The sequence below is a fragment of the Salvelinus alpinus genome, chromosome 30 (genome assembly GCF_045679555.1).
Source record: "Salvelinus alpinus chromosome 30, SLU_Salpinus.1, whole genome shotgun sequence".
Classification (NCBI taxonomy): domain Eukaryota; kingdom Metazoa; phylum Chordata; class Actinopteri; order Salmoniformes; family Salmonidae; genus Salvelinus; species Salvelinus alpinus.
Genome location: NC_092115.1, coordinates 10,396,755 through 10,417,539, shown reverse-complemented (window position 1 = coordinate 10,417,539; position 20,785 = coordinate 10,396,755). Strand labels below are relative to the sequence as shown.

At 43.7% G+C, this 20,785-nt stretch overlaps 1 protein-coding gene across 1 annotated transcript; it reads right to left on the bottom strand.

The window, feature by feature from the left end:
• Positions 1 to 3,487: 3,487 nt before the first annotated feature.
• On the bottom strand, positions 3,488 to 20,439 carry LOC139560241 (homeobox protein Mohawk-like). Its single transcript, XM_071376826.1, has 6 exons — positions 19,814 to 20,439; positions 15,581 to 15,740; positions 14,750 to 14,903; positions 12,482 to 12,796; positions 6,058 to 6,091; positions 3,488 to 4,820 (listed from the first exon to the last, which is right to left on the bottom strand). Exons 1-6 carry the CDS (start codon positions 20,185 to 20,187, stop codon positions 4,562 to 4,564), a joined length of 1,296 nt encoding a protein of 431 aa, XP_071232927.1. The 5' UTR covers positions 20,188 to 20,439; the 3' UTR covers positions 3,488 to 4,561.
• Positions 20,440 to 20,785: the final 346 nt, after the last annotated feature.

Genomic DNA, 20,785 nt, shown 5'->3' with positions numbered 1-20,785 from the left:
CGAGCTGATTATTTGTTGTTCGAGTAGCCTCGAGAGCACTATTTCTTTACTGCAATAGGCTATTTTTACGAGCTGAATGTTTGTTGTGGGGAATGCGCATACCGATATTCTTTAACTATTTGTTTTCTTATGGCAATCATATCTTTAATACAGTTCAAAGGTCCTTATTTGTTGAACTGTATTGAATGTCAACGTTAGCTATACCTAACCAAACTATCTACAGTATCTATACTGAGTACAATAAAATGAAGAACACCTTCCTGATATTGAGTTGCAACCCCCCCCCCCCTTTACCCTCAGAACAGCCTGAATTCATCAGGGCGTGGACTTTACAAGGTGTCAAAAGTGTTCCACAGGGATGCTGGGCCATGTTGACTCCAATACTTCCCACAGTTGTGTCAAGTTGGCTGGATGTCCTTTGGGTGGTGGACCATTCTTGATACACACGGGAAAATTCAGAATGTTATTTGATTTGAAACTGTTGAGCAAGAAACCCAGCAGCATTGCAGTTCTTGGCACAAACCGGTGCACCTGGCACCTACTTCCATACCCTGTTCAAAGGCACTTAAATATTTTGTCTTGCCCATTCACACCCTGAATGGCACACATACACAATCCATGTCTCCAGGCTTAAAAATCCTTCTTTAACATGTCTCCTCTTCATCTACACAGATTTAACAAGTGACACCAATAAGGGATCATAGCTTTCACCTGGTCAGTCTATGTCATGGAAAGAGCAGTGTTCATAATGTTTTGTCCACTCATTGGATAGATGTGAGAACCTTTCCTGATAAACTTCTACTGATCTAGCTCAACATGCAAGACTTTGAACACACTACTCACGGTGTCACCAAAGCATGAGAAAGGGACCAGTGGAAAATGCTACTAAGCTATGTTTTAGGGTATTGTCTCAGAGCCCAATGTATGATTATGTGCGTATGTTCAGTGTCAGGAGAATGTCCCCAAAATGCATCATGATAAGTCCACTCTGTCAGATGGCCAATACAGTGATTTTTTAAACCAGTTTGACTAGCAGATGTATGGTTGTACAGCCTTAAAACTCATTCTATAAGACCAAGGCACAAGAGGTTTCTGAGCAAAAAAAAACAAAATGCATCATTTTTAGTAAGGTATAGCCTAGTGGGCTAGGATTAGCAAGAGAAGTTGAACACGTTTCACATTTATTCATTCAAAAGTATTTCCACTGCTATGTTGTGATAATATTTGTACCTAGGCTCCAAATCCAGTCTTTTAATGTCATTGAGAATTTTTCTTAAATAGTCATAGTCATAAACACAGTTCTCATGTAATCAAATATATCTCACGGTTCCAATAACAAAATACACACATTGACCTCCCCCCCCCAATTTTATTTTTTATCGCTCAAACATTACAATCCGATAGAAATACTATAAGGCAGGAAGTGGTGAATGAATGAGACTTGTTAACCATGTAGTGTACAGATCCTTCAGAAAGGATTCATACCCCTTTGACTTATTCCACATGTTGTCGTGTTACAGCCTGAATTCAAAATATATTAAATTAAAAAAAATTCTCTCTCACCCATCTACACACAATAGCCAATAATGACAAAGTGAAAACATGTTTTTAGAAATGTTTGAAAATGTAAATAAAGATATAACATTTACATAAGTATTCACACCCCTGAGTCAATACTTTTTAGAAGCACCTTTGGCTACGATTACTGCTTTGAGTCATCTGGGGTATGTCTGTATCAACTTTGCACATCTGAATTTGGGGATTTTCTCCCATTCTTCCTTGGAGATTTTTCTCAAGCTCTGTTAAGTTAGATGGGAAGTGTCAGTGAACAGTAATCTTCAAATCTTTCCACAGATTTTCAATGGGATTGAAGTCTGGGCTTTGGCTGGGTCACTCAAGGACTTTCACATTCTTGTTCTGAAGCCATTCCAGCATTGCTTCATTGCTTTGGCTGTATGTTTGATGTCATTGTCCTGTTGGAACGTACATTTTCACCCCAGTCTAAGGTCATTTGCAGTCTGAAGCAGGTTCTCATCAAGGATTTGCCTGTATTTGGCACTATTCATTTATATTTTTATTTATTCTTACCAGTCTCCCAAGTCCCTGCCACTGAAAAGCATCCCCATAGCATAATGCTACCACCACCATGCTTCACAGTAGGGATGGGGTTAGATGGGGTGATGAGCTGTGCCTGTTCTTTTCCAGACACAGCACTTTGCTTTCAGGCCAGAGAATCTTTTGTCATATGATCTCAGTCTTTCACATGCCTTTTTTGCAAACTCCAGGCGTGCTGTCGTGTGCCTTTTTCTCAATAATGGCTTCCATCTGGCCACTTTCCCATAAAGCCTAGATTGTTGAAGTGTTGTAGAGACTGTTGTCCTTCTGGCAGGTTCTCCCATCTCAGGCAAGGAACTCTGTAGTTCTGTCAGAGTGGTCATTGGGTTCTTGGTTACCTCCCTGACCAAGGTCCTTCTTGCTTGGTTGTTCAGCCAGCTCTAGGCAGATTCTGGGTTCTTTCATATTTTTTCAATTTCCCAATGATAGACACCACTGTGCTCTTGGAAACTTTCGACATTCTAGAAATTGTTTTATACCCTCCCCCAGATACAGTATATGCCTCATCACAATTCTATCTTGGAGATTTATGGACAGTTCCTTGGACTTCATGATATAGTTTCTGCTTTGACATGCACTGTCAACTGTGAGACCTTATATATACAGGTGTGTTTCTTTCTAAGTCATGTCCAACCAGTTAAATTGGCCACAGGTAGACTCCCAAGTTGTAATGAGATCTCAAGGATTATCAAAGGAAATTGGATGCACCTGAGCTCAATTTTAAGTGTCATAGCAAAAAGTGTGAATACTTATGTAAATTAGATTTCTGTGTTTCATTTGTAGACATTTCAAAACAATTATTTTACCTTTGTCATTATGGGGTATTGTGTGTAGATGGGTGAGAGAGAAAAAAATATTTAATCCGTTTTGAATTCAGGCTGTAACACAACAAAATGTAGAATAAGTCAATGGGTATGAATACTTTCTGAAGGAACTGTAGGTTATCTGGTAGGTGGAACTGTCCGTCTTGGAAGAAGAAGCCAGCAGCATTCCAAAGAAGCAAGAATCAGGTTGGCACAACATTGTCTCTGCTCCACGTTTAAGCATATTTAAAGTGATGTGGTTACTTGGACATGTTTCAGTTCGACTGGCGGCTAGCCAAAGTCGGCTAGGCTGACCAAACGAGTGTGCTCGTAAACTCACTTAAGACCTTCGCTTGAAAAATTAGAAAAAGGCGACAATAGTACTGTTTGGCCATTTTGAGAAGCTGTAGCCAATATACACTTCCTAAAAAGAGTCAGAATGAATCTAAGATACAGTAACTCAAGAAATCTGTCATTGAGTTTGCCGTTTTTGCCGTGGAGATCGTAGTCACGCAATTACTAAGATGTTTGGTGCGGTATTTCTCAATGAAAACAAGTCGTCTCTCTCGTTGAATGACAACAAAGACTTTATTAAAGAATCCCTACAGTTGACCAATCATGGAAGAAGGTGTGAAAACTTTGGGTCCCAAACTTCGGTTGGCCTCTATAATAAAAATAAAAAAATGTGCCCGAAAATCTGAAAAAACCCTTACTGGAGTCCAACACAAACAAAAACGTCACAAAATGGCGTATAATATATGCACAAACTCTTTCGAAATGTTTAGTCTGGGAAGCATGCGGACGCCTTTACTCCATACCCAGACCATGAGGTGAGATTACCAAAGGGGGGGTTCACCTCATGGTGAAAACTGATGAAAACTGGTCTTTAGTATTGTACAATCCTCAGTTCTATTTTTGCTCTGAAATGTGCTGCTATATTCTATCATGACTTCGATGCCACATTATTTTACAATACTGCTACGACGCTATTTATCTAATATTTGGGGCGTCAGGTAGCCTAGTGGTTAGAACGTTTGGGCCAGGAACCAAAAGGTTGCTAGATTCGATCCCCGAGTTGACAAGGTAAAATAAATCTGTCATTCTACCCTTGAACAAGGCAGTTAACCCACTGTTTCCTGGTAGGCCGTCATTGTAAATAACAATTTGTTCTTAACTGACATGCCAAGTAAAATAAAGGTTAAATAAAAAATATTTACATTTACATCAAGGAAGCAATTTGTCCTTTCAGATTTCTCTCACATCAAAATCAAAAATGTTAAAATACTTCGACAGAGTATGTAACTTTGCAAAGTTGGTCAACACTGTTTTTTACTGCATTCCCTCTACACTTGTGTTGAAGTCTTGAAAATCGCATGAAAAAAAAATTGTACCACAATTTAACATTGTAGGTTGTAAAAACGTATACTATAAATTACAGGTTGCCTTTTGTAATTCAAATTAATTCAAGTGACCAGTTTGGCCCTGGTCCAGACGGTGTAGGTTGAAGTTACCTCTATACGCTGATCTTGGTTCAGTTTTGCATTTTCCCCGCTAATTATTTCAGGATAGGATTGGAGGAGGGGAAGCTGATCCTAGATCTGCGCCTAGAGGGAAATAGTGTCTAGACATTGAGTGATCAGTGTCTAGACCACGTTGACAGTCTTTATCTCGGAGATGTGGGAAGACTTCTGGATGATGCAACTGGTGGTGGGCCCTGTGGCGCAGCTGGTGGTGGAGGGCCCTGTGGCGCAGCTGGTGGTGGTGGGCCCTGTGGCGCAGCTGGTGGTGGTGGGCCCTGTGGCGCAGCTCTGTCCCTGGGCCAAGTTAGACAGAGCCATGGCAGCGTGGATCTCGCTCCACTCTGTCACCTCCCTCCGCTGGCCTCTTTCACTCTTCCCATCACTGCAAACGACATAAGGGAGAGCCCAGGCGGAGATTTAAAGACTGTATGGTACAGTCCCCAAAATGAAATCGTCATACACAACAGGGAGACTTTCAACCTACAGACAACAGAAATGCATCTGCCTAGACTGCCATTTTTTGCTCCTCCCAATGTGTGTGTGCCAGAAGAGAAAGCCACATTATTACATGTTAATGAATGATATGAAAAGTGAATATGTCCGCCCCCCCTTGGGTTGTGCCGTGGCGGAGATCTTTGTGGGCTATACTCGGCCTTGTCTCAGGATGGTAAGTTGGTGGTTGAAGATATCCCTCTAGTGGTGTGGGGGCTGTGCTTTGGCAAAGTGGGTGGGGTTATATCCTGCCTGTTTGGCCCTGTCCGGGGGTATCATCGGATGGGGCCACAGTGTCTCCTGACCCCTCCTGTCTCAGCCTCCAGTATTTATGCTGCAGTAGTTTATGTGTCGGGGGGCTAGGGTCAGTTTGTTATATCTGGAGTACTTCTCCTGTTTTATCCGGTGTCCTGTGTGAATTTAAGTATGCTCTCTCTAATTCTCTCTTTCTCTCTTTCTTTCTCTCTCTCGGAGGACCTGAGCCCTAGGACCATGCCTCAGGACTACCTGGCATGATGACTCCTTGCTGTCCCCAGTACACCTGGCCGTGCTGCTGCTCCAGTTTCAACTGTTCTGCCTGCGGCTATGGAACCCTGACCTGTTCACCGGACGTGCTACCTGTCCCAGACCTGCTGTTTTCAACTCTCTAGAGACAGCAGGAGCGGTAGAGATACTCTTAATGATCGGCTATGAAAAGCCAACTGACATTTACTCCTGAGGTGCTGACTTGCTGCACCCTCGACAACTACTGTGATTATTATTATTTGACCATGCTGGTCATTTATGAATATTTGAACATCTTGGCCATGTTCTGTTATAATCTCCACCCGGCACAGCCAGAAGAGGACTGGCCACCCCTTATAGCCTGGTTCCTCTCTAGGTTTCTTCCTAGGTTCTGGCCTTTCTAGGGAGTGTTTCCTAGCCACCGTGCTTCTACACCTGCATTGCTTGCTGTTTGGGGTTTTAGGCTGGGTTTCTGTACAGCACTTTGAGATATCAGCTGATGTAAGAAGGGCTATATAAATACATTTGATTTGAATTTGATTTGATTCTTGTGCAGCTAGAAGTCTTTTACTCACTTTAAAGACATGCAGAAGCAGAAGGGTTCCATAAACAAACAAACATACCTGTCACATCTAGTTGATGCATAGTCCATCATGTCTGAAAAACATAGAGAGACAAAAAAATACAAAATTAAATGTATTGTGCAGAAAAGTATGGAAACTGGAGATGGGACTTTTCCATAACCTGTACTTCACATATATGTATTTTCATATCTGTGTGACTGTTTACGTTGTGTTTTCCAATATTTACGTGTGTGTGTGTTTTTTGTATGCATTAGAGTGTGTGCGTGCGTGTGTGTGCTTGTGTGTGTGTGTGTGTGTGCGTTACATTATTTGCATGTGTGTGTGTGTGTGTGTGTGTGTGTGTGTGTGTGTGTGTGTGTGTGTGTGTGTGTGTGTGTGCTTGTGTGTGTGTTTGCTTTACAGTATTTGCATGTGTGTGTGTGTGTGTGTGCATTACAGTATTTGCATGTGTGTGTGTGTGTGTGTGTGTGTGTGTGTGTGTGTGTGTGTGTGTGTGTGTGTGTGTGTGTGTGTGTGTGCATGTGTGTGTGTGTGTGTGTGTGTGTGTGTGTGTGTGTGTGTGTGTGTGTGTGTGTGTGTGTGTGTGTGTGTGTGTGTGTGTGTGTGTGTGTGTTTGTTTGCTTTACAGTATTTGCATGTGTGTGTGTGTTTGTGCACTTTAACTGCCCCAGAGGGCCTTAACTCACTGAAGTACTCTAGTCTAGCTGCTCTTAGGCACTCCGGCCAAAACAAATGCAATTATGTTTCTCCTGTGCCTTTGAGACGGAAAAATACGATATCTGTGCGGTGTCATGAACACAGACGCTCTGTTTCCAGGTCTCCAGAGTTCGTTTGACTGTTATTTGGCTGTTTTTTGTATTCCTTCCTCTGCCTTTATGTTTGAACTGCAGTACATCCAAGATCATAGAAATGTGCATTAGAGTATTGTGTGAATAAGCGACATGTACTGTAATACTCCCTCTATGGCTCTTTAGTGGCAGTATCTCTCCTTCTGGGTGTGTTTGGTTCCTGTCATGCCGAAAACTGATTGAATCACTTTAAGTCAGTATATTGATGGCTATCTCACCTTGGGTTCTTTGGATTTGAAGTGCTTTTGGAACGGTGTCGTTGAACACATAGAAAGGTGTCGTTGCCAGCGGTGTATTCATTACGAAACTTTCACAGTTTAAGAACCAAACGGAAGCAAACAGAGCAAAACAAGAGTTTCTATTGGACAAATTCAGGTACATAGATCACTCCGCGTTCCATTTGTTTCCGTTTTGCAACAGAATTGGTGTAATGAATACGTCCCAGGTTGAAACTTAAATCTTACGGAAAATATGAGCTCAAATGTTGGATTTCCAATCTACCAAACACACTTTGTGTACGGTTTGGGTGTTATCATACATTTTGATGATTTAGTTTATAAATGCGTACGAAATAGTGTGTAATTTGCATGTTTGCCCACACATTTTGCATGTGAACACAGCAGAACGGGCTCTCTGTTATGTTGAGTCGAGTCAGGCGGGTCAAGAGCTATGTTTCTTCAGTGAGCTATGAGCAAGAAAATTAGAGGCCAATTGCGAACACACAAAATGCCGCTTTCAAAATTCACTGCCTGAAACATCTCAGACTCCGATTTCTATAGCAAGGTCCGGGCCAAGAGCAACTACAGCTAGACAATAAATCGTTTGGCCTCTTGATGACATTTTGCTACTGAATGTCTCTAATCTTTTTTGGTGGTTCTGACATTTTCATTTTACCAAGGAAAATAGTAATTATTCTGGAAAACTCAGCACTAAATCAAAATGTACATGTACAGTTGAAGTCGGAAGTTTACATACACATAGGTTGGAGTCATTAAAACTAGTTGTTCAACCACTCCACAAATGTCTTGTTAACAAACTATAGTTTTGGCAAGTCGGTTAGGACATCTACTTTGTGCATGACACAAGTAATTTATCCAACAATTGTTTCCAGACAGATTATTTCACTTATAATTCACTGTATCACAATTCCAGTGGGTCAGAAGTTTACATACACTAAGTTGACTGTGCCTTTAAACAGCTTGGAAAATTCCAGAAAATGATGTCATGGCTTTAGAAGCTTCTAATAGGCTAATTGACATAATTTGAGTCAATTGGAGGTGTACCTGTGGATGTATTTCAAGTCCTACCTTAAAACTCAGTGCCTCTTTGCTTGACATCAAGGGAAAATCAAAAGAAATCAGCCAAGACCTCAGAAATTTTTTTGGGACCTCCACAAGTCTGGTTCATCCTTGGGAGCAATTTCCAAACGCCTGAAGGTACCACGTTCATCTGTACAAACAATAATACGCAAGTATTAACACCATGGGACCACACCGTTATCATACCGTTCAGGAAGGAGACGTGTTCTGTCTCCTAGAGATGAACGTACTTCGGTGCAAAAAGTGCAAATCAATCCCAGAACAAGAGCAAAGGACCTTGTGAAGATGCTGGAGGAAACAGGTACAAAAGTATCTATATCTACAGTAAAACAAGTCCTATATCGACATAACCTGAAAGGCCGCTCAGCAAGGAAGAAGCCACTGCTCCAAAACCGCCATAAAAAAGCCAGACTACGGTTTGTAACTGCACATGGGGACAAAGATCGTACTTTTTGGAGAAATGCCCTCTGGTCTGATGAAACAAAAATAGAACTGTTTGGCCAAAATGACCATTGTAATGTTTGGAGGAAAAAGGGGGAGGCTTGCAAGCCGAAGAACACCATCCCAACAGTGAAGCACGGGGGTGGCAGCATCATGTTGTGGGGGTGCTTTGGTGCTTTGCTGCAGTTGGGACTGGTGCACTTCACAAAATAGATTGCATCATGAGGGTGGAAAATTATGTGGATATATTGAAGCAACATCTCAAGACATCAGTCAGGAAGTTAAAGCTTGGTCGCAAACGGGTCTTCCAAATGGACAATGACCCCAAGCATACTTCCAAAGTTGTGGCAAAATGGCTTAAGGACAACAAAAGTCAAGGTATTGGAGTGGCCATCACAAAGCCTTCAATCCTATAGAAAATTTGTGGGCAGAACTGAAAAGGTGTGTGCGAGCAAGGAGGCCTACAAACCTGACTCAGTTACACCGGCTCTGTCAGGAGGAATGGGCACAAATTCCCCCAACTTATTGTGGGAAGCTTGTGGAATGCTACCCGAAACGTTTGACCGAAGTTAAACAATTTAAAGGCAATGCTACCAAATACTAATTGAGTGTATGTAAACTTCTGACCCACTCGGTATGTGATGAAATAAATAAAAGCTGAAATAAATCATTCTCTCTACTATTATTCTGACATTTAACATTCTTAAAATAAAGTGGTTATCCTAACTGACCTAAGACAGGGAATTTTTACTGGGATTAAATGTCAGGAATTAGGAAAAACTGAGTTTAAATGTATTTGGCTAAGGTGTATGTTAACTTCCGACTTCAACTGTAAATCATTATGGGCAAATTGAACTGTGCTTTGTTTGTCTCTGCGTCCTTTATATTTTACAATAATTCTTGATTTGTTTTCCTGAAATTGTGTGTTTAAAAAAAAAGACCTGTAAAAAGCATGTTAACGTCTCACAGACCAATTCTGATCTGGGAAACTGACTACAACAAATACAAAATACCTTGGCTGACTGAAAATAAAATGTCAGTTCTGATCATGGAAGTCCACTTAGTTCATGAACTCGTAAAGTCGTTTTGCACAATCCTGGGCTTCAAGGGAATGCAGGAGCTGCTAGTTTTCACATCCCCTCAAAAGTTAGTCAGACAGTGATTGGCACTGGAGATAGAAAAATCACCTGGTTCTAAAAATCTAAATCAGTGGCTGATTGAGAGACAGATGGAAACCAAGCCACCAAGATTTAGAACTTTTTGAACAAAAGTTAATTTCCTGCAATTCTGCCTATTTTGACATGGAGCGTAGAGAAAATTTTTATCTTTTAAAGATAAACAAGTTTGCTGCAATTCTACTCATTTTGCCATGTGGCAGAGAGAAAGATTTGCAGTTTTACAGCTAATTTCCTACAATTCTATACATTTTGCCATAGAGTGGACGCAAATGTTTGCAGTTTTTAATATGATAACTGACGATCAATGGGCCCCACCCTGGTCGGTAATTCGACCATGTTTACTACAAGTTTAGATAACTTGCTAATCTAAAATGTTTTTGCTGACATGGGCTAATTGAGTGACTGCTGATGCACAACCACATTTATAAAATTGCACCTGGTGTATTCTATTATTCTAACACCTCAACAGTAAGTTGAGACGCCGACTGAGTTCCTAAAAAAATTACAATATTGTATTTACAGTACCAGTCAAAAGTTTGGACACACCTACTCATTCCAGGATTTTCCTTTATTTTGACTATTTTGTAGTGCAAATAAAGCGTGTTTGATGACCTGACGTCATATTGGACAACCCAGAAACAGCACTAATTAGCATAGGCATATTGACTAGTTTACTCTTTCCACTCCCACGCCAAGCAGCCCCTAAATACTCCAGGGACACAAACAGTTACAGTGTGCCTGTGACATCTGAAATCTTTCTTGTTATCTGTATTTTATATTTTCTGTTGGAAGCCTACCCTAAAACTAAAGTATTTTGTGATATTGTTACGTCCGTCGTTAGATGAATGAGACCAAAGCGCAGCGTGGAAAGTGTTCATGATTTTTAATACTGAACTCCGACAAAACAACAAAATACAAAACCGAACGTAACGTTCTGCAGGGCTAGACAGCAACTATGCAAAAACAAGATCCCACAAACTAAGATGGGAAAACAGGCTGCCCAAGTATGATCCCCAATCAGAGACAACGATAGGCAGCTGCCTCTGATTGGGAACCATACCCGGCCAACAAAGAAATAGAACACATAGATTTCCCACCCAAATCACACCCCGACCTAACCAAATAGAGAAATAAAAAGGCTCTCTAAGGTCAGGGCGTGACAGATATAAACTGTTATGTTTTTATTGAATAATTTAAAGTGACAATTCTGAGATAAGCAATTAGAAACTATACTGTCAACTCTGAGTGTGAATACAGTGGTTCCAACTTCCATGGAGAATTCTGTGGTGATTTAGTGACAGGGACCAAGCAGAAACACTCTGAAACGGCATCTGTACCAGAAACTTATGCAAAGGTCCTCACGTCTCACCTTGGGGACAATAAAATCTCAGACATTCTGTAATTGACCGTGAGACTTGACATTTCCACCATGGCAAGGAAACTACGCATTCTAGAATATGGATAATGGAATTCACTGACAAAATAGTCTACTACTCTGTCTTTTGCAAAACAAGTACGGGATTTTTTAAGTAAGGGATTTAAATGTCAGCATAAGTTCCTATTAGCTGTTGCTTTGGCTCCAGGACCTTTTGTGGAGTTTAGAGTTGTCAACCTGATTAAGGGCAGTTCTCATAACTTCAGGTCAACCTGATTAAGGGCAGTTCTCATAACTTCAGGTCAACCTGATTAAGGACAGTTCTCATAACTTCAGGTCAACCTGATTAAGGGCAGTTCTCATAGCTTCAGGTCAACCTGATTAAGGACAGTTCTCATAACTTCAGGTCAACCTGATTAAGGGCAGTTCTCATAACTTCAGGTCAACCTGATTAATGGCAGTTCTCATAGCTTCAGGTCAACCTGATTAAGGACAGTTCTCATAACTTCAGGTCAACCTGATTAAGGGCAGTTCTCTTAACTTCAGGTCCTGAAGGGCACACAGGTGTTAAAACAGGTGCCTATTTGTGTCGTGTTAAAGCTTTCGACATTGACAGATAAGACCAACTCAAGGAACAGAAGTTTGGCCAACCTAAATTGGCAAACGCTAACCCGACAAGCATTTTTGCTCTGCAAATCTGTGCACCCAACCAATAAACTTTGACTAGAAATAAACTAGTTGGTTAGCGTTATGCCAAGCAAGTGAACTCACGACCGTGTCCAGTCGATATAAACATACCAGTGGCAAGAAAATATATGTGAACCCTTGGATTTCTGCATAAATTGGTCATACGATTTGATCTGATCTTAATCTAAGTCACAACAATAGACAAACACAGTGTGCTTAAACTAATAACATACAAATTATTGTATTTTTCTTGTCTATACTGAATACGTAATTTAAACATTAACAGTGTAGGTTGGAAAAAGTATGTGAACCCCTATGCTAATGACTTCTCCAAAAGCTAATTGGAGTCAGGAGTCAGCTAACCTGGAGTCCAATCAATGAGACGAGATTGGAGATGCTGGTTAGAGTTGCCCTGCCCTCAAATGTTATGACCAATTTATGCAGAAATCCAGGTATTTCCAAAGGGTTCACATGCTTTTTCTTGCCACTGTACATTAGCTGGTATGTCTGCATATGCCATGTCTTAGGTCGTGCTTATGGCAGTATTTTGTAGACTTTATGGTCAGAGTTTCAAGTAAAGTGTCACAATATAATGAGGAATGTTTGATCTCTTACACATAGGGTAGACAAAGCGCGTCTCTGCCTCGGAGGAAGAGGGCGAGACAAGGTCATCGTCACACTCGTTGGAGCTGAACGACCCTGAGTGGTTCCTGCGGCGGGACTTTGTGACGTCATCAGTTGTCGCCATTACGTGTCGTAGGGTGTCGTTAAGGTACCGTTTCAGCAAGCTGCTCTTGTACTTGGGCGGTGGAGAGATGTAGTCGTCACTGTAGGCGGGATCAGTCCTTTTCTCCAGTTTGATGACACTCTTGAGGGAGGGCCTGGAGAGCTCTGATTGACTTGCTGGAGTTTGTAAGGGACATTTGTCATCTGCAACATGGGGGTAAACAAAAAAAACATTGGCCTCCATCAACTGGTCTCCAAAAGAGCCTGAATATCTTTTGCTTTTTTGGGGGGTAAAATCAGGTTTAATATTGTAGATAGATTGCAGATTCCATCAATGTAATTGTCTGCATAATTTCCAATTCCCTCATCAATTGTTTTGTAAATATATACACACATACACATATATATATATATATATACACACACGTCAATTTCCTCGGCGTACACATCACTGACAAACTGAAATATTCCACCCACACAGACAGTGTGGTGAAGATGGCACATTTTGACTTGGCACCTAAAACCCTCACAAGCTTTTACAGATGCACAATTGAGAGCATCCTGTCGGGCTGTATCACTGCCTGGTACGACAACTGCAGCGCCCAGAACTGCAGGGCTCTCCAGAGGGTGGTGTGGTCTGCCCAACGCATCACCGGGTGCAATCTACCTGCCCTCCAGGACACCTACAGCACCCGAAAAGATCATCAAGGACAACAACCACCCGAGCCGCTGCCTGTTCACCCTGCTATCATCCAGAAGGCGAGGTCAGTACAGGTACATCAAAGCTGTGACCGAGAGACTGAAAAGCAGCTTCTATCTCAAGGCCATCAGACTGCACATTCGAGGCTGCTGCCCTATATACATAGACTTGAAATCACTGGCCACTTTAATAATGGAACACTAGTCACTTTAATAATGTTTACATATCTTGCATTCCTCATCTCATATGTATATACTGTATTCTATCCTATTCAACTGTATCTTAGTCTATGCTGCTCTGACATTGCTTGCCCAATATTTATATATTCTTAATTCCATTCCTTTAGATTTGTGTGTATTGTTGTAAAGTTGTTAGATATTACTGCACTGTTAGAGCTAGAAACACAAGCATTTCACTACACCTGCAATAACATCTGCTAAACACGTGTATGTGACAAATACGATTTGATTTGATCTTTTGTTTCTTCATATTTTCCTTTATTATTTCACCTAATCCTACCTATATACATTTTACGGACACAGCGTATTTTACATGAGTTATCTTGTTGTATTTAATCCCACGCTTCAGCTCAACTCAGCCCCTCCCATCCCCCAACAACATCCATGTTTTATTTCTATTTGCCATATATTTTTCAACTGTGCTGTGAAAGTTCTGAACATTTCTATTCTCATAGTTTCTACAGATTGTAAATTACAGATAATTATTTTTATTAAAAGTATTATTATATGATTGATCGACTGACTGTGACTTTTCAATCGGTACATTGAAAAATCTCTTCCCAACTGTTTTGCAATCTATATGGTACAGCTGTCAATTTTTTGGTCCTTAAATTAAACTGGTATACTTTTTTATTTATCACAATTTTCTTTAACCAATTTCGGGCTTTAAAACCAGGGCCAATAAGCAGGTTCCTTACTTTTTCCCCCTTCCACTTGCCTCTTCCATTTTTGCAGTCTCACATAACTTTTTAAGTTTACTCTCTGCAGACACAAAGAAACTGGTCTTTATTTATTTTAGTTTGTATATTTTCTTTAACTCTGCATTGTTGAAAAGGACCCGTACGTAAGCATTTCACTGTTAGCCTACAGCTGTTGTCTACGAAGCATGTGACAAATAACATTTGATTTGTTAAAAGGTAATCAACTCTATTACTTAAAAAAATTACTCAGAGACAGTTGTTTTTGTATAACAGTATTGGCCAGTGTTAATTTTCAACTCTTTACAGAGTTACAGAAACTCTTTAAAAGTGTCAAAACCCTAACACTTTCTTAAGTAAAACATTAACTCTGTGTGGTACGGGACATTCGTTTATGAGTGTTACAATGAACACTTTTAGAGTTGATTTCACACTTGCAGTGTTGATATGTGTAATGCATATTTGTTGGAATTACATCCCCAGCTCTAATTTCGCTTAGTCTACCCGCAGCCCCTCTTACCCTCAGAGTTGGTGTCATCACTGCTGATACTAAGTCTCTCAGCGTTGCCCTGAATGTATTTGTTGTAGAGTTTGATACGTAGAGCCCAACTCAGGTCTGGCTGCCTCACTGTGTTCTTCAGCCTCCGCCGGGCATTGGCAAACCAGTTTGAGACCTGCAACATAAAGAGAAAAAGGAATTCATGAATTCAGGATCTTCAACTTGTCAGCAAATGTTTTTTCACGGACTGGTTTCTACTTCTACTTCCATGGTTCATCCACATGATCCATGAATGACTAACATACCTCAGTTCCGCTGTACTAAAGTCCTGTCTCAGTTCCCCTGTACTAAAGTCACGTCTCAGTTCCCCTGTACTAAAGTCCCATCTCAGTTCCCCTGTACTAAAGTCCCGTCTCAGTTCCCCTGTACTAAAGTCACGTCTCAGCTCCCCTGTACTAAAGTCACGTCTCAGTTCCCCTGTACTAAAGTCACGTCTCAGTTCCCTGTACTAAAGTCACGTCTCAGTTCCCCTGTACTAAAGTCCCGTCTCAGCTCCTGTACTAAAGTCCCGTCTCAGCTCCCCTGTACTAAAGTCACGTCTCAGTTCCCCTGTACTAAAGTCACATCTCAGTTCCCCTGTACTAAAGTCACGTCTCAGTTCCCCTGTACTAAAGTCACGTCTCAGTTCCCCTGTACTAAACTCCCGTCTCAGTTCCCCTGTACTAAAGTCACGTCTCAGTTCCCCTGTACTAAAGTCCCGTCTCAGTTCCCCTGTACTAAAGTCACATCTCAGTTCCCCTGTACTAAAGTCACGTCTCAGTTCCCCTGTACTAAAGTCACGTCTCTGCTCACCTGTACTAAAGTCATCTGGGACCCCAGGGCGAGCAGGGCCTTCTCTGTCTTGGTGGGGTAGGGGTTGTCCCTGTGTTGGTACAGCCACTGCTTCAGCGGCCTCGCCATGTCCTGAAGTGCCTGCCGCTTGTAGGGAACTTTGACCCCACCCAGACTAGACCTGTTTTGAGGTGATATATGATATAAAAATGTATAATTCTCTGATGGGAGATGAGTTGTCATATTGCAAGGATAGGGTTGCTATACCTGATAGTTCAGGAACGGACTAGGACCAGAATACAACCTGGGCATTTTTAACACTGGCAACAAACCAAAAAATCTCCATACAGGTCTCCACACCGGCCGTTTTTTTTCTTGAGGTCCACATTATTAGCCAAATAATGATTGCTTTGTACAAAACCCTCAATGTTCTGTAGACAGGCAAACTGGGCAAAAAATTGACCAGCCCATCTGGCATCAAAATGATAGAAATCCTAATTAGTCTTTTATACCAATAAAACCATGAGCAACTTTTACTGTAATACTGTAACGGCGTTCCTCTCTCTCTTCATAAGAAGAGGTGGAGTAGTGATCGAGCCAAGGCGCAGCGGGTTGTGAATACATGATGAATTTTATTTATAAGACAAAACGAAACTAACTATACTTGAATAAACTAACAAAACAATAAACGGTGTAGACAAACCTAGACGACGAACTTACATAAAACAAGAAGAACGCACGAATAGGAAACATAGACTACACAAACCGAAACAGTCCCGTATGGTGCGACAAACACTGACACAGGAGACAACCACCCACAAACAAACACTGTGAACAGCCTACCTAAATATGACTCTCAATTAGAGGAACGCCAAACACCTGCCTCCAATTGAGAGCCATACCAGGCAACCCTAAACCAACATAGAAACAGATAACATAGAATGCCCACCCAAACTCACGTCCTGACCAACTAACACACAAAACTAAACAGAAAACAGGTCAGGAACGTGACATAACCCCCCCCTCAAGATGCGTACTCCGAACGCATCACCAAAAAGTCCAGGGGAGGGTCTGGGTGGGCATCTGACCACGGTGGTGGCTTAGGCTCCGGGCGTGGTTCCCACCCCACCATAATCAATCCCCGCTTCCTTAGCCTCCCCACAATGACCACCCTCCAAATAACCCCACCTAAATTTAGGGGCAACACCAGAATCAAGGACAGCTCTGGGACAAGGTAGCTCAGGACATAGGGATAGCTCAGGACAGAGGGATAGCTTAGGAGAGAGAGGTAGCTCAGGATAAAGAGGTAGCTCAGGATAGAGGGGCAACTCCGGACTGAAGGGCAGCTCCGGACAGAGAGACAGCTCTGGACTGAGGGGCAGTTCTGAATTACTAGCCGCTTCTGGCTGAGGGACAGCTCATGGCTGACTGACGGCTCTGGACGCTCATGGCAGGCTGACGGCTCTGGACGCTCATGGCAGGCTGACGGCTCTGGACGCTCATGGCAGGCTGACGGCTCTGGACGCTCATGGCAGGCTGACGGCTCTGGACGCTCATGGCTGGCTGACGGCTCTGGACGCTCATGGCTCTCTAACGGCTCTGGCTGCTCATGGCTCTCTGACGGCTCTGGCTGCTCATGGCTCTCTGACGGCTCTGGCTGCTCATGGCTCTCTGACGGCTCTGGCTGCTCATGGCTCTCTGACGGCTCTGGCTGCTCATGGCTCTCTGACGGCTCTGGCCGCTCATGGCTCTCTGACGGCTCTGGCCGCTCATGGCTCTCTGACGGCTCTGGCTGCTCATGGCTCGCTGGCGGCTCTGGCAGATCCTGTCTGGCTGGCGGCTCTGGCAGATCCTGTCTGGCTGGCGGCTCTGGCAGATCCTGTCTGGCTGGCGGCTCTGGCAGATCCTGTCTGGTTGGCGGCTCTGGCAGATCCTGTCTGACGGACGGCTCTAGCGGCTCCTGTCTGGCGGGCGGCTCTAGCGGCTCCTGTCTGGCGGGCGGCTCCTGTCTGGCGGACGGCTCTGTAGGCTCATGGCAGACGGGCGGCTTTGCAGGCTCATGGCAGACGGGCGGCTTTGCAGGCTCATTGCAGACGGGCGGCTCAGACGGCGCTGGGGAGACGGATGGCTCAGATGGCGCTGGGGAGACGGATGGCTCAGATGGCGCTGGGGAGACGGATGGCTCAGATGGCGCTGGGGAGACGGATGGCTCAGATGGCGCTGGGTAGACGGATGGCTCTGGCCGGATAAGGCGCACTGTAGACCTGGTGCGTGGTGCCGGAACTGGAGGCACCGGGCTAAGGACACGCACCTTCATACTAGTGCGGGGAGCAGGGACAGGGCACACTGAACTCTCAAAGCGTACTCTATACCTGGTGCGTGGTACCGGCACTGGTGGCACCGGGCTGAGGGCACGCACCTCAGGACTAGTACGGGGAGAAGTGACAGTGTGTACAGGACTTAGGAGACGCACAGGTGGCTTAGTGCGTGGGGCCGGAACTGGAGGCACCGAACTGGATACACGCACTATAGGGAGAGTGCGTGGAGGAGGAACAGGGCTCTGGAAATGCACTGGTAGCCTAGTGCGTAGTGTAGGCACTGTAGGTACTAGGCTGGGGCGGGGAGGTGGCGCCGGAAATACCGGACCGTGCAGGCGTACTGGCTCTCTTGAGCATTGAGCCTGCCCAACCTTACCTGGTTGAATGCTCCCGGTCGCCCACCTAGTGCGGGGAGGTGGAATAACCCGCACCGGGCTGTGTAGGCGAACCGGGGAAACCATGCGTAAGGCAGGTGCCATGTATGCCGGCCCGAGGAGACGCACTGGAGACCAGACGCGTTGAGCCGGCCTCATGACACCTGGCTCAATGCCCAATCTAGCCCTACCAGTGCGGGGAGGTGGAATAACCCGCACCGGGCTATGCACACGTACAGGAGACACCGTGCGCTCTACTGCGTAACACGGTGTCTGCCCGTACTCCCGCTCTCCACGGTTAGCCTGGGAAGTGGGCGCAGGTCTCCTACCTGCCCTTGGCCCACAACCCCTTAGCCCCCCCCCAAGAAATTTTTGGGAGTTACTCACGGGCTTTTCGGGCTTCCGTGCAAGACGCGTCCCCTCATAACGCCGGTTCCCTTCTCCGGTTGCCTCTGTTCTCCTCAGTGCCTCCACCTGTTCCCATGGGAGGCGATCCCTTCCAGCCAGGATCTCCTCCCATGTGTAGCAACCTTTACCGTCCAATACATCGTCCCAAGTCCATTCCTCCTTCTTGCGCTGTCCCTTACTCCGTTTACACCGCTGCTTGGCTCTGGATTGGTGGGTGGTTCTGTAACGGCGTTCCTCTCTCTCTTCATAAGAAGAGGTGGAGTAGTGATCGAGCCAAGGCGCAGCGGGTTGTGAATACATGATGAATTTTATTTATAAGACAAAACGAAACTAACTATACTTGAATAAACTAACAAAACAATAAACGGTGTAGACAAACCTAGACGACGAACTTACATAAAACAAGAAGAACGCACGAATAGGAAACATAGACTACACAAACCGAAACAGTCCCGTATGGTGCGACAAACACTGACACAGGAGACAACCACCCACAAACAAACACTGTGAACAGCCTACCTAAATATGACTCTCAATTAGAGGAACGCCAAACACCTGCCTCCAATTGAGAGCCATACCAGGCAACCCTAAACCAACATAGAAACAGACAACATAGAATGCCCACCCAAACTCACGTCCTGACCAACTAACACACAAAACTAAACAGAAAACAGGTCAGGAACGTGACAAATACAGTCATCGTTAATGTTTTCACTTTCAGTAATAAATCATGCGCGAGTATATATAGTTGGTAACATGATCCGTAGGTGTCACTGTTGGGCTGTGGAAGCTACCGAAAGTTGGCTCTCAGTGATGGGAATATGTGGGTCAGGTTTATTAATAATTAAAGAAGTGTTCTTGTCCTGCAGATATAACCTGGTTCTCCCAATCAATTCAAACGTTTGATCATGATATCTATTTCCCCTCGATCTGAATAAGTAATGTTATTACATATCTTAGTTTGTTTTTACATATGACTATTTTTGCAGCGTTACATATTTAATAAAATATCAACACTGTCTTTTGTATAAAAAAAAATGCAAATATAGAACTGCATTGAAGATGTTTGAAAATGCATCTCATCAATGTGGGTTTTACTTTTACCTTTAGTAAGTTGTGCTGTATTTGACAAAAATAAGAGAAAAGGTGCTTACCCGTAGCTCCTGTCTACAACAGCGTTGTCTTCTATTGCATCTTGGCACAGTAAGTCTGTATGCTGTTCATCTGTTACCAGACAGTCCACACTGCATCTCTCCTGTGCATCTTGGCACAGTAAGTCTGTATGCTGTTCATCTGTTACCAGACAGTCCACACTGCATCTCTCCTGTGCATCTTGGCACAGTAAGTCTGTATGCTGTTCATCTGTTACCAGACAGTCCACACTGCATCTCTCCTGTGCATCTTGGCACAGTAAGTCTGTATGCTGTTCATCTGTTACCAGACAGTCCACACTGCATCTCTCCTCCTCACTCCTGTGTTCCTCCAGAGTCTTGTATTGAATTGACCTCTTGACAACAATCTTGTTCATCTTTCGAATTGCTCGTTTTATCCAAACAACATCAGGCGCAACTGCAGAAGTTCAAATGCGAATAGATGCAGTAACTTCCCATCCACACTGTGATGTATATGAGCAGAGGAAGTAACCCAAAGTCTCGGTGCGCTCAGAACTTAAGCCATCGAGCCAAACGACAGCCCATCCGGAGGAGCCCATTGGAAGCAGCCCTTTAGGAACCAGTCACTGATGCCAGTCTTGACTCTACCAATGAGAGGGTGTTGTCTGTAGAGTGGAGGATGGAGGAACATGTGAAGCTGCTTAGGCTTCTTTGAGGAGTTCAAGTAACCTGCTTTCTAACTGGCTGTCTCTCGCTCTATTCAGCATCTTGCTTTCTAACTGGCTGTCTCTCGCTCTATTCAGCATCCTGCTTTCTAACTGGCTGTCTCTCGCTCTATTCAGCATCCTGCTGTCTAACTGGCTGTCTCTCGCTCTATTCAGCATCCTGCTTTCTAACTGGCTGTCTCTCGCTCTATTCAGCATCTTGCTTTCTAACTGGCTGTCTCTCGCTCTATTCAGCATCCTGCTTTCTAACTGGCTGTCTCTCGCTCTATTCAGCATCCTGCTTTCTAAC

What these genes read in the sequence shown, in the direction of transcription:
- LOC139560241 (XM_071376826.1), bottom strand. Translation starts at nt 20,187, where the DNA reads ATGAACAAGATTGTTGTCAAGAGGTCAATTCAATACAAGACTCTGGAG. An exon ending in CCCAGATGACTTTAGTACAG is followed by an intron (nt 14,904 to 15,580) that starts GTGAGCAGAGAC and finishes TTTATGTTGCAG; the next exon opens with GTCTCAAACTGGTTTGCCAA. An exon ending in GCGCTTTGTCTACCCTATGT is followed by an intron (nt 6,092 to 12,481) that starts GTAAGAGATCAA and finishes TATGTTTTTCAG; the next exon opens with ACATGATGGACTATGCATCA.